The sequence below is a fragment of the Podarcis tiliguerta genome, assembly GCF_965153285.1.
Source record: "Podarcis tiliguerta genome assembly, chromosome: 2".
In the NCBI taxonomy this organism is placed as follows: domain Eukaryota; kingdom Metazoa; phylum Chordata; class Lepidosauria; order Squamata; family Lacertidae; genus Podarcis; species Podarcis tiliguerta.
In genome coordinates this window covers 103,103,126-103,117,565 of record NC_139535.1, presented here as the reverse complement: position 1 = coordinate 103,117,565, position 14,440 = coordinate 103,103,126, and the positions used below count along the sequence as shown (strand labels likewise).

At 46.5% G+C, this 14,440-nt stretch overlaps 1 protein-coding gene across 3 annotated transcripts in view; it reads left to right on the top strand.

The window, feature by feature from the left end:
* RAB11FIP4 (RAB11 family interacting protein 4) overlaps positions 1-14,440 on the top strand; it is a 196,450-nt gene that overhangs the window by 46,268 nt on the left and 135,742 nt on the right. For all 3 annotated transcript variants that reach the window (XM_083427518.1, XM_083427519.1, XM_083427520.1), the window contains exon 2: positions 9,465-9,552. In XM_083427518.1, the coding sequence (XP_083283644.1) occupies positions 9,465-9,552 (88 nt within the window). The remainder of the gene's footprint in view (positions 1-9,464; positions 9,553-14,440) is intronic.

Sequence of the window (14,440 nt, the reverse complement as noted above, 5' to 3'; positions counted from 1 at the left end):
GTCTCTAATTCTTTAGAAGCCATCTAAGTGGCTACATGGCTGTGAATTCTACCAGTTATTACACGCCATGCGATGGAGTACATCCTTTCGTTGCTCCTAAGTCCCCTGTCAATCAGCTTCACTGGGCAACCTTAAATTCTAGTATTATACCCCGTCCCTCTCTGTGTCATGGCATCTTCTCCACCCACATCCCTCTGGTCTCTCAGGGAAACTTTTGAACTGCTGATCTTAAAATGCACCACCCACAAGCCAAGCTGAGATTTATTTTATTCTGCTTCCACATTTTGGAAGAGGCACAGCAATTACCCCAGAGGAGGCTTCTGAAGGTATTATTTATTGATGTGCATCTCTTCTTACTGGGTTCCCTAATCCATTTATTTCATCCCCACAGAGCCAGTTCTGCCTGTTCTAGGAATGGCTGGGGCTGTTCAGCAACGTTTGGAAGGTCACAGTGTGTTCACACTTGATGCAGAGCCCTAAAATGAGAGACAACAGCTCCAGCTCTTGGGTTCAGAGTGTCTCTCTGTCCCTTCCTGCTGGATCCTGTCCACAGCTCCATTTCCTAACCCATCAGAGAGGTCTGCTGTCACTTGCAGTTTACTGCTAAACGGCCTCGGTCCCTCTTGCAATGAGGGAACTGCCAGAAGGTCCTTGGAGCTGGATCTCAGTGTCCGGGCTGAACGATGGGGGTGGAGACGCTCCTTCAGGTACAGTGGGTGGTACCTCATGTTACATACACTTCAAGTTACATAAGCTTCAGGTTACAGACTTTGCTAACCCAGAAATAGTACCTCAGGTTAAGAACTTTGCTTCAGGATGAGAACAGAAATTGTGCTCCGGCGGCATGGCAGCAGCGGGAGGCCCCATTAGCTAAAGTGGTGCTTCAGGTTAAGAACAGTTTCAGGTTAAGAACGGACCTCCGGAACGAATTAAGTACTTAACCCGAGGTACCACTGTACCTGAAGGAGCGTCTCCACCCGCATCGATCAGCCCGGACACTGAGATCCAGCTCCAAGGACCTTCTGGCGGTTCCCTCATTGCAAGAAGTGAGGTTACAGGGAACCAGACAGAGGGCCTTCTCGGTAGTGGCGCCCGCCCTGTGGAACGCCCTCCCTTCAGAGGTGAAGGAAATAAGCAGCTATCCTATCTTTAAAAGACATCTGAAGGCAGCCCTGTTCAGGGAACTTTTTAATATTTAATGCTGTATTGTTTTTAACACTCTATTGCGAGCCGCCCAGAGTGGCTGGGGAAACTCAGCCAGATGGGCGGGGTATAAATAATGAATTGTTATTATTATAAGATCCATTCACATTGGCGCCCTTGAAGTATATTTCTTTTTTCATCTCCCTTCCAAAATCTTTTGCATTGATTTAAGAATCTTTCGACTTCAGTGGGGAGCTCCTCCTCTGACTCCCCCACAACCCTCTTTGATGAGCCGTCCATGTAATTCTGTTTTTTAACCGCTCCCCAAAGGCACTGCGAGGTTCTCTTTTGGCCTTTGACTTGCCGTCTGCTTCTTCATCTTCAGATCTACGCAAAATCAATTACAGGCCTCCTGCTGGCTTGTTAACAAAATCTACCACTCTCTGCTATTAATTGAACAGAGAGGAAAGGCGCCATCAGGAAGCCTGGCCGCACAGATGCCTCTCAATAGCTGTCCCTTAAAACCTCGGCTAGCCTCAAGACTGCAGAGATATGTGGGATGATGCAGAGAAATGCACCCCCCCCATTCCAACCCCCAGCCAAAAGCAGGTTGAGCTGAGGCTAACCAAAGCATATTGTTCCCTTCTTCAGACACAGCTGAAGATCACAATAAATTATCTTCTCCTTGCATGCCTCGCTGTCAGCCTTTGATCAGTGACCCGTGATAGTTCTGCTGCATCAGTTATAACTTTGCTTTGCTTTGATATTTGAAGGATCTGAGTGTTGAGCTGGGCAGTCCTTGCTTCAAGTCTCGCCCCAGCTGCCAAACTTACTGGGTGGCTTCTACTTACTGGGGGTACCACAGGGGCAGTTGCCCCAGGTGCAAAATTGTTAGGGAGCACAAAATTTCAATATCCACTTCTGTCACTGGGCTCCATTGAAAATTGCAACCAGAACATGCAAGAAGTTTTGTGAGGAGTATTATTAGAAGTATTGTAAAAATGGACAAGGGGGAGGATGATTTGTTAAGAGATGTAAAGGCAATACAGTGGTGCCCCGCAAGACGAATGCCTCGCAAGACGGAAAACCTGCTAGACGAAAGGGTTTTCCGTTTTGGAGGTGCTTCGCAGGACGAATTTGCCATGGGCTTGCTTCGCAAGACGAAAATGTCTTGCGATTCCTGGGGGTTTTTCCCCGCTCCCTACCCCCTTTTTCTAAGGCACTAAGCTGCTAATAGCCTTTTAGTAGCTAATCCGCTAATCCCTTAAGCCTTTAATAGCCGCTAATAGCCGCTAAACCGCTAATCCGCTAATGGGCTTGCTTCGCAAGACGAAAAAACCGCTAGACGAAGAGACTCACGGAACGGATTCTTTTCGTCTTGCGAGGCACCACTGTATAAAGTTAAGAAATGCATAAGAAGTGGTTAAAACGGTGGATCATCAGAGGTGCTGATGGAAGTCCAAAAAGATTGTATAAGTGATAGGTTTTGTAGTACATTTTATAATTTATATGTTAAAATTAATAAAAAAATATTATAAAAAAAGAAAAGAAAATTGCAACCAGAACAAACAACCTGACCAAAGAATTGCTTGCAACTTGCTCCCTGCATTCCCTCTCTCTCTCTCTCTCTCTCTCTCTCTCTCTGTGTGTGTGTGTGTGTGTTATCTTGTTCCCGCCTCCTCTATAGGTTTGCCATATGTATACATGAAGGTCTGAAGGGGGCAGTAATGAGTCACTCATTGTGGCTGTGGCTTCATCTTAGGCCACTCTGATAGGCAGCTGCTCTCTAAGGACTTAGAACATGGATGGGGAACTTGGGAGATGTTCTCGGCACTTCATCTCCCATCAGCCCCAGCTAGCATGGCTCAGGGATGATGGGAGTCATAGGCCAGTGTTTCCCAAACTTGGGTCTCCAGCTGTTTTTGGACTACAACTCCCATCATCTCCAGCCAGCAAGACCAATGGTTAAGGATGATGGGAATTGTAGTGCAAAAGCGGCTGGGGACCCAAGTTTCAGCAACACTGCCTTAGGCAGAGGTCTTCTACGATCTTGCTACCTGAAATCCTTTTAAGTGGAGGTGCCAAGATTATTCACGCAAAGTCCTGATGGGGTGTGAAAATCCCCCAAAGACAGAATAGATGGAGAAAGTTTCCAGTATCTTAATATATGTGAAAAGTCTTCTTTTTGTCGTTGATTTTCCTAGTGCCAGAAGCTTGAGAAGGCTGCTTGCTAGCTGGCAGCTGTTTCTTATTGCATGTTCAAGTACGTTATATATCTTAGGGAACAAAAGGAGTTCTGTGTCGTGCATCCTGATTACTCAAGTGATGCTCTTAACCTTTTACAGGGCCATAAATAACACTGGTAGCCCCATAGCCTTTCGCTATTACAGAGACGTCTGATTAATTGTCTCTAGTGTGGAGGGAAAGGAAGGCAAAGCTGTGATTTCTTTCCAAAACAGAGAGAAAGGATGGGTGACGCCGCTGACTCCAAACAGATAACGAAATTATGGATTCACTTCTACTGCCGTGTTGTTGTTGAGTGTTTTGTGACCTGCGTCGTTTGAGTTCTAGAAAAGTGAGGTGTGAATGTGTTCTGTAACTCAGCAAATGGCATAATATTGGCAGGCACTCAATACAGAGAGAGTAACATGGATTCTACTTGTGCCATTCCTTCTAAATGGGGTTTCCCACAGTCATCTGGTTGGCCACTGTGAGATCAGGGTGCTAGGCTAGATGTGCCACTGGCCTGATCCTGCAGGATCTCCTTATGTTCCTATGGTTATGCAGCGCCATCCGTGTCCCTAGGAGTCAAATACCACCGGTACATCATTCCCCGCTTCCCTTTTCCTAAACCCAGTTTCTTTTCCTCCTCTTGAATAAGCAGTCTGCCTAGCATTTCAAATTCGTTTGGGTTGGCTGTCACACACCAGCAAGTGTTGCTTTGGGCGCCACCAGCCTCCTCTTTTATGAGGGACACTCCCCCCCCAAAAAAAAACCTTCTTCCAGCTACTTGCCAGAAGCACACCGTCACATACATTCAACACTGGGAGGAGGAAAAGCTGAAGGAAACCCTGTGGAGGAGTGGGGGCCAAGCTCCAGCAGGGAAGCCTTTTGAAATCTATGACACAGCCAATATGTGCTCTGAAAGCAAACCCTGCAGGCACAAGAATAAGCTGTCAAGGGGGTGACAGCCCAGAAGGCTGGTGGCCTAACAGGAAGCTGGGATGGGGGCTGGAATTTGCTGCTGAGGCCAAGCATTGGGTTGTCAAGCCCAGAGCTGGAGCTTCTGCTTGTAACTTGAAACCAGCCGAATGTTTGGGACTACAACTCCCATCAGCTCCAGTCAGCTCAGACTGATGCGCATCATCAGGGCCGGATTTAGGTTTGATGAGGCCCTAAGCTACTGAAGGTAATGGAGCCCTTTATATGTCCAGCTGTCCTTTGTCAACAACAAATTGCCACTGTTTTTTGTGTTGAATATATGCTATATGGTAATTTATGGACCTAAAAGCTATTTTTCACATAACAAAATATATACTTATCAAAGTAATTGTTGAACTGAAATACAATTAAGAAGTATGATAATAGTGAAATACAATTAAGAAGTATATTAATAGTGAAATAATTATTAAGCTCTAACTGAAAATGTTTTTTTACTCATAACAAAGTTAATAATGCAAACACATTTGCGTTTGGCAATAACAAAAGTTCCTTTAGAAACACAATTTGCTAACACTCATAATCTAGTCTCTAGAAACTTGCTATAACATGAAATAAGAATAGGCGTAAATATATGGTGCAAACTACTAATAATTATAAATAGCAGAATGTAGGCCCCCTATGTATAGAAATGAGCAAACCAGTGATATTTTAGGGAGCAGGCTAGCAGACGGGGCCCATTGCTTACATCATAACACAACACAAAACACTATTGCTGTATGTAGGTTTTATTTTGCTTCTTTTTTATCTTATATTTTGGAAATGTACATCCAGTTTCTTTTTCTTTATTTTTTGGGGGGCCCCAAGAAAGTGGGGCCCTAAGCTATAGCTTGTTTAGCATAAATCCGGTACTGGGCATCGTAGTCCAAAACATCTGGAGGGTACAAGGTTGATGAAGATAGCTTTAAGCAGTAGTGCAGATAGATAATTTTATACACCAGACTTAATGGCCCAGTAGGGGAGTCCTGGAAGACTATTGGTGTGATAGACACAAAGCGCTCTCTCTCTCTCTCTCTCTCTCTCTCTGCCTGTATATGTTCAGGCAGGTGAAAAATGGGAACAGTATGGCAGGCAGGGGACCTGGTGAACTGAAGTTCTGTAGAAGAGAGATCAAAGTCAGCCAGCTTGGGCTCCCCTCCAGGTTTGAGTGGAACTAGTTTGTGCATAAATCTGAAGGGACGTGCTGCTCCTGGTGCTCAATTTGCTGCTGTTTCCTGCACATGGGAGATTTACTGTTTTTGTTGCACCACAAGCGTGTCTATAATTCACTAACATAAGCCGTCTGAACATTGGAAAACTAGGACACCAAGAAAGTTTGTCTCCATTCATTCTTATACTTTTTATTTTATTTTTTCAAAAAAGTTTTTATTTTTTTTAAAAAAAGGATCTGGGTCGCTGGTACAGAATGCTTGCACTTGGTGCATGACCTGACAAACTGACAGCTGTCCATGGTGCTGAATTGTGATTGTGTTCTGCTATGAGACTAATGATCATAAATTTCACACACAGAGGCACATGCTGTGTCACATTCCGAAGGAATATGAGCTAAATATTAGTGTTATGTTTGGGTTGTCAGGGAATGGTCTGAAGACGAGGACTGGGGAATGCATTCTGTGGCAGGCCAGCTTCTCTCCGATGGAGAGCTGGAGGGGGAAAAGTTGCCCCCCTTGTCCACAGCATGTTCAGAAGCAGAGAGAGAGTCAGAAGCTGTAGGGAGGAGTTACCCAGTTTCAAGATAATGACAAGGGAACCAGAAGGGAGGGCGCAGCTAGCCAAGATGTCACTTGAGAGTGGGGGTGGCTTTCCCCCTCCACGGACTCGGAGGTCCGAATGTATCAGAGAGCAAAGGAGTCAGAGGGAGGGAGAAACTTCCCATTGGCGCCTAAAATGCTGCGGAAGTCAGAAGGAGGATTTAGAGTAGCCAACTGCCCTTTGTGCGGTGAGCTGTGTATTTGTGCTTGCAACATGATGCTGTAATAAAAGGACTATAAATATATCAACTTTCATTCATTCTGATCTGTGAAGTTGCCGAAGGGTTTGCACTGACTGCTGTTCACATTTGCTGCCAAATGCAAGCTATCCTGCTCGGGAGCTTTTTGGGGGGCGGGTGTCACATAAAATGCAACCTTGTCTGTGCCAAACGACACTAATTATTCCTCCCTTCCCATTGGACATTGCACTGGTCTGATCCAGGAAAGCATTGCTCATCCCTTGCCTCTGGCACTATTTGTATCTAACAGCATAATTGCTGCACACGGCTGCAGTGTGTGTCTTACTCGGCTGTGTATCTAGATGATCATAACTGCCTCGCATCAAATGCTCAACGCGCCTGCAGCAGGGATGGAAAACATCCCATTTCTTCTATATTTTTGTGATTCATTTGCTGAAGGGGTTTACCATAAAGTCATCAGGAAGGGAATCATGCCCAATGACCGTACCAGACATGAGCAGTATCTCCATCCCCTGTCCAGATTAAGACTCCGGGAAAACGAATGTGCAAAGCACTCCTCCTCATTGCTTTATCTGAGGGCTGGTGTTTTTTTTAAAAAAAGCTTGTGGTGGTTTTGCTCACATTTTTAAAACTGGAAAACTGAGAATCTAGGTCATGTCTGTATTCAGCGGCTGCCTGTGCCTTAAGCTTGGCTTCTTGCTCTGTGGTGAAATGTTCATGCCCACGGTTCTTCCTTTCAGAACCTCGTGGGTGGGAGGCAGTTCCATGCCATTCCAACTTGTAATGTTTTCATTACTATTTTCAGCTGAGGATCCCTGTTTCCAGTAGAAATCTCCCATTGGCCCTCCTTTACGCACTGTGGGCCTTTCAGTAATGACACAGGGCCTAGACCAGCAGTTGCGTAGCGATTCCCGCCTCCCCCCAATTGGAATAAATAAAGACACAGGACACCATTGGTTAAGGTTAATGGGCAAAAATTGGCCACAACTTTATTGGTTACAGGTAAGAGGACCAATGCCTAAAGCCAATACCACTACCAGACTATCCGGCTTCAGCCTGTTAGCATGAAAACCGGAAAGGGTTAACACCAGCAGGGGGAGCCCTGGGATGCACATCACTAGGAACTCCCCCAGGGGTCACCACTCAGGGGCAGGTTTTGGACGAGGCAACACCCCCCGGAATCCTTTACCGGATTACCCTTAAATATTTGGGGGAGGTGATGGCGCTCCCCCCAACACATCTACATAATAATACCCCTACCAATGCCTAACCGCCATAACCAAGAGATGTTGTGATGATTTGCTACGAGGTAGGCGAAAAACCAAATGGCCAGTGCTAATTCGCCAAGTGGAAAAAATTCCTACCAGGCCCCTTAACGGCGACTAACCAAAGTCCATAGCAAGGTCAGAAGAAAAACCTAAAGGGTGGGTGGGTGGGTGGGAGGGTGGGAAACCAAATCCGATGTGAGGGCGAAAAGGGGAGATCCCGGGGCCATGCCAGCCTTAAATGACCCAGGCCACACCCCCGGAGCCAGCTGATTGGCTGGCTCCGGGGCTGACGCGGCCCAAGGATTCCCCTGTTCGCCCTCCTTATGTCGGAAGTGGCTTTCTCAACCTGTGGGTCCCCAGATGTTGTTGGACTACAACTCCCATCATCCCTGAGCTCTGGCCTTGCTAGCTAGGGGTGATGGGAGTTGTAGTTCAACAACATCTGGGGACCCACAGGTTGAGAAAGGCTGGCCCCCTCCCCAAAAGAAGCTTTACAGCAAGGCTATATGGTCCAGTATCTGCAGGTGAAGATGCTTGTTCACAGGACTTGCGGCCCCTTCTCAACATTATCGTCATGCTGTTAACTTGCACCTTTTCAGCCCGAGGGCTGCGTTCTCTCTCGAGGAATGTTTCCTGGGTGGTGACCAAGGCAAAAGTGGGGCAAAGCAATGAATGCAAATTTTACCTTTATAAAGGTAACAACTGTTGCATCAGGAGAGGCAGACCAGGTCTTCTCCCAATGTGACATTCTCATGCAGCATCTCCTGTTGCTGCACAGCCCAGGGCGTCTTCCTGCCAGGTCTCCTCTGCCCCCTCAAGATTGGCCTAGGACTCTCGTAGTACGGGACCGCCTCTCCCGGTATGCCCCACAGAGGACATTAAGGTCTATAAATAGCAACACCCCAGAGGTCCCAGGCCTTAAGGAAGTCAGATTAGCCTCAACCAGAGCCAGGGCTTTTTCAACACTGGCTCCGGCCTGGTGGTACTCTCTGTCTCATGAGACCAGGGCCCTGCGGGATCTGATTTCTTTCCGCAGGGCCCGTAAGACAGAGTTGTTCCTCCTGGCCTTTGGCTTAGAATCCATTTGATTCCCTTCCCCTCTTTCTTTTTTCCTTCTCCTCCTCTGAAGAGGCTATAAAACATATTTTGCTGCACTGTGCATTCCAAGAGTAAGCCAGGGCTGAACTGATATTACCATTGCTGGTACCTTTCCCGGGAAAATCAGAGGCTCACTATGTCAGGTTCCATCGGTGGTTGCAAGAACAAATGATCCCTATCTTTAAGTCTGAACAAAATGCTTGTTTAACCTGGAGGTAAAAGGTAAAGGGACCCCTGACCATTAGGTCCAGTTATGGCTGACTCTGGGGTTGCGCTGCTCATCTCACTTTATTGGCTGAGGGAGCCAGCATACAGCTTCCGGGTCATGTGGCCGGGCCTGGCGAACCAGAGCAGCGCACAGAAATGCTGTTTACCTTCCCGCCAGAGCAGTACCTATTTATCTACTTGCACTTTGATGTGCTTTCGAACTGCTAGGTTGGCAGGAGCAGGGACTGAGCAACGGGAGCTCACCCCGTCGTGGGGATTCAAACCGCCGACCTTCTGATCGGCAAGTCCTAGGCTCTGTGGTTTAACCCACAGTGCCACCCGCATCCCAACCTGGAGGTAGGCTGTCTGAATTGTGCACTGCTTTGTAATGATTTGTTGGGTCTCTGGACTGTAATCAAGATTGATTGATTGAAAATGTTTTGAATTTGCATTCTGTTCCCTCTGGACTCCTCCTTTTCGGGTGAGACCAAGACAAGAGTTGAATCATCCTTAGGATGTGCTAAGCTGTTGTAAGTGTTGCATATTCTCTAATACTTTCTTTCTTTTATTTGTTTTAGGTGGAAAAATTTGCCAAATACTTGGATCCTAACGATCTAGGCAAGATCAACTTCAAAGATTTCTGTCACGGAGTGTTTGCCATCAAAGGTAGGCATCATGGTCATTCTTTGCCTCCCATAAATCTGCCCCAGGTGGTTGAGAGAAGCCCGGGAACAGATTTGAGGGGTAAGAGGGAGGAGGGGAAGTTCTGCTGCACCAGCGGAAAACCTTGCAAAAATGGTACAACTTTGCTCCATGCAACCCTGTGTGCCCACAGCATAAGCTGCTAAAACAATTGTCTGTTTGGCAGAGCGTTCCCTTAACTTCAGAATCGATGGTGCGGCTGCTCAGTTTCTACCCAGTGGAAAACGCCCCCCCTGATTGCAAAGTTGTTAGTGTCCAAAACCAATTGAGGGCAACTGGGTAATCTGAGAACGGCTGCATGAGTGTGTTTATTGGTGGCGACTTTGCATTTTACAACTTTGAGTAACAATTATGAGATAAACGCTGGGATCTGGCATGCTAGGAATGGGCTTCCAAACCTCATTGCTGGAGCATGTCTGCGGGCCTTAAGAGGAGCTAAAATGACTTGCAGAGAAAAGAAAACAAGTTACTCTGTTGGATGCACCCCTGCTACTCAGCGGAAGGCCTGAGCAGTATTGATTTTCCCCTCTCAATCCCAACAAAGAACATCTCTGCGATTTCTTGTTGCAGCTGATGTTATGGCTGGCAGGCAGCCACAGGGCCCGAGAAGCATCACCATTCCCTAGAAAACACTGCCAAACTTCAACTGGGCCAAAACTGCACCAATTGTCTTGTTTGTTTGTGGGCACAGGGTCTATCTCACCAACACACACACATACACACACACACACACACACACACACACACACACTGCTGCCTCCTCCCATTGCTTTGTCCCAGCTCCTGTGAGCCTAGCAGTTCAAAAGCACACCAGTGCAAGTAGATAAATAGGTACCACTGCAGTGGGAAGGTAAACGGCATTTCCGTGCGCTCTGGTTTCCGTCATGGTGCCAGAAGCAGTTTAGTCCTGCTGGCCACATGCCCCGGAAAGCTGTCTGCGGACAAACACTGGCTCCCTCAGCCTGAAAGCAAGATGAGCACTGCAACCCCATAGTCACCTTTGACTGGACTTAACCATCCAGGGGTCCTTTACCTTTTATATTACACCTAGAGGCTGTAACCTTCATGGCTTCACCACCTGTCGAGTTATTTGTCCTTACTTTGATTCCTGCCTAGCCTGCTGAAGAGTTCTGGAGAGCTTGAAAGCTTGCATGCAATTTTGTGATGTTTTGGTTGGCAAAAGGTTTTCCTTGCCAAAAGTTTCAAAGAAGGGCTGGAGCTCAGCAATAAAGAATCCACTTTATATGCAGGTTCAGCCCCCAACATCTCAGGTTTGAGAAGCACCACGCCAGCCAATACCACAAGACCACGAGGCAGACGGACCAATGGTCTTGAGCTGGTGTTACATAGCTTCCTACCTGTCCTATTAAGGATTTTGGAATTGCATTTCCTCTGTCTTTCCTTTCTCAGTTTAAATGAATGAGGACCTCCCCCTAGCGGCCGTGTTTAAAAGTCCCCTCTCTAGGTCCCTCTTGGTGAAATACAAAGAACTGTCTTCCTTTCTGTTATCATTTGATGCATTTTTGACCACAAATATGGGTCAGTTGTCTCCATTTGTTTATTTACCTATTCCACACAATCTCACGCAAAATGAAATATGGTAAACATTTACAAAAAAATACACAAAATCAAAAAAACTAAAGCAAGGACAGTGATCCAATACTTTTTTTTAGATCCCACCAAGGGCCCATTATTATTATTATTATTATTATTATTATCATTATCATCATTATCATCATTATTTTTATTATTAAATTAAATTTATATGCTGCTCTTCACAACATAAAAATACAGGATATAAACAGGATTAGAAACACAAAATACGTAATAATAACTAAAAAAAACCCTCAAACCAATAACACACACACATCCCTTTCCTCATGGTGTGGTGTGTACCTGGTTGAGTTACAAAAACACTATTCCTCAGCTTGGAGGATTTATTTATTTATTTATTTATTTTAAAAAACTTTAAAAAAACCCAAAAGACAAAGATGTTTCTGGTACAAGAATGACACTGAGCCCTGACTGCAGTTGCTTCAAGAAAAATGGCTACAGGACAGGTTATGCCAATGCCAAAACCCAACCCCCAATTCTGGAGTGTTCATCTCTGCCCCCAGACTCCTTGCAAGGGCTCTTTTCCCGTGGGCTCCGCAAGCCCAGAGTTAGCATTGCCTATGGGGAGGTAGGTGAGGTGGAGCATGGACTTGGTTGGGCTGCAGGCCTCCAGTTTTACCTTCCAAGAAGTATCCACTACACCATGGGCTGGGGAGTTTCCCCCAGAGGTACCACTGTAAGCCTGCAGTGCGCTGCAATTCCCTGCTAGCAATGAAACTCACCAGGTGACATGGGGCCAGTTTCCTCTGAGTACAGCTTTGATACCAGAAGCGAAGCAGGGCAGAAACAAATGGCTTAAAAGCAGCAGTGTTGATTTACCCATTGCATTTACACCCCACTTTTCCTCCAAGGGGGACGCGGGTAGCGCTGTGGGTTAAACCACAGAGCCTAGGACTTGCCGATCAGATGGTTGGCGGTTCGAATCTCCGTGAGGGGGTGAGCTCCCGTTGCTACTGGTCCCTGCTCTTGCCAACCTAGCAGTTCGAAAGCACGTCAGAGTGCAAATAGGTAAATAGGTACCGCTCCGGTAGGAAGGTAAATGGCATTTCCTTGCACTGCTCTGGTTCGCCAGAAGCGGCTTAGTCATGATGGCCACATGACCCGGAAGCTGTCTGCGGACAAACGCCGGCTCCCTTGACCAGTAAAGCGGGATGAGCACTGCAACCCCAGAGTCGTCTGCGACTGGACCTAACGGTCCGGGGTCCCTTTCCTCTAAGGAGGTTAAAGTAGAGTACAAACTTCTCCCACATTCCATTTCACCCCTGCGAGGTAGGTCAGGCAAAGAGATGGTGACTGGCCCAAGGGCTCCCAGTGAGAGTTATGGCCAAGTGGGGATTTGAACCCAGAGCCTCCCAGGTTCTGGTCCCACCGTGCTGGCAAGAGAGGGGAGTATTTCATTCTCCTGCCCTGCGTGCAACTTTTTCACGCATAAAGGAAAACACCCTGCTGTTCCCTGCTTGGCACCTGTGTAGATCAAATATCCATGGCTTCCACCCAGGCTGAATTTGGCTTTTGGATATCTTTCCTGTCCCGTTCCCCCCCTCCCCTCAAAAAATGCAGGAATTGGCCCTAAGGCATTGAACAAAGAGTGCTGGTGCTGAATGGCAAATTCCTGGTCACCTGTGGGTGGAAAAGCAAAGTAATAATGAACTCGGCCTCTGTTTGTTGTTGTTGTTGTTGTTTAGTCGTTCAGTCGTGTCTGACTCTTCGTGACCGCATGGACCAGAGCACACCAGGCACTCCTGTCTGCCACTGCCACCCACAGTTTGGTCAGATTCATGTTTGTAGCTTCAGGAACACTGTCTAACCATCTCGTCCTCTGTCGTCCCCTTCTCCTTGTGCCCTCCATCTTTCCCTACATCAGGGTCTTTTCCAGGGAGTCTTCTCTTCTCATGAGGTGGCCAAAGTATTGGAGCCTCAGCTTCACAATCTGTCCTTCCAGTGAGCACTCAGGGCTGATTTCCTTCAGAATGGATACGTTTGATCTTCTTGCAGTCCATGGGACTCTCAAGAGTTTCCTCCAGCACCATAATTCAAAAGCGTCAATTCTGCGGCGATCAGCCTTCTTTATGGTCCAGTTCTCACTGTTTGTTGTTGCATCCTAGCAAAGTCTCAAACAATTACACACCCTGAAGAAAACAGTTCCAGCCAACTGTGTAATTGGCTTTCTGTAACACTGCTTTCTGGAAAGTGAAATTACAGGAGCCATCGTACTTTTCAATACTGGGACACCTAAAAGCATCCTGGGCCAGAAACCTGGAATCATAGAATTGTAGAGTTGGACCACAATCACAATATAATCCAACCCAAACAGCCCTACTAGAAAAATTAACCAATAAACTGAAACTGACACGGGGACAAACAGAAGAAGACGCCTTTACCCCGGTATGGCTCCCCTTTATCACGTACACAGCCCAACAAGACAATGACAATAATCCACCAACAGCATATAAATCAATATGGCTAACCTGATCCAAAACACCCACCCACCCCACTCACACACGAAAACAAAGATCACCACAGCCAACCACAAACAAACAACCACACCCTAGGCCAACCCCAACCTCTCTCACCACCAAAGGAACACAAGTGAACAGCACAAGCAACGCTGACACCAAACCCTAACATACATTAAGCATAACAGAAACATCGCCACCCGACCCCACCCCCACCCATCTTCCCTCCCTCCACCCCTTCCTTTCCCCCCTTTCCTCCCCTCCCCCTAATGTCTCAACAAATGAAACGGATTTGTAAAAATGTTACATGGAAAAATTATGAGAGACATTACACTTACTTCTGTAAAACAAGAAAATCTTTAATAATAGTAATAATAATAATAATAATAATAATAACCAATATACAGTGGTGCCCCGCAAGACGAATGCCTCGGAAGATGAAAAACTCGCAAGACGAAAGAGTTTTCCCGTTTTCTGAGTTGCTTTGCAAGACGGATTTCCCTATGGGCTTGCTTCGCAAGACAAAACGTCTTGCGCCTTTTTTTAAAAAAGCGCCAATGCATTCCTATGGGAAACCGTCAATACACATTGGTGCTTCGCAAGACGAAAAAACTCGTAGAACGAAAAAACTCGCAGAACGAATTAATTTCGTCTTGCGAGGCACCACTGTAATCCAACCCTCTGCAATGGAGGAATCTTTTGCTCAACGTGGGGTTTAAACCCTTGATGCTGAGATTGAGTCTCATGCTCTAGCAACTGAGAAAGCAACCCTATAAACCTGT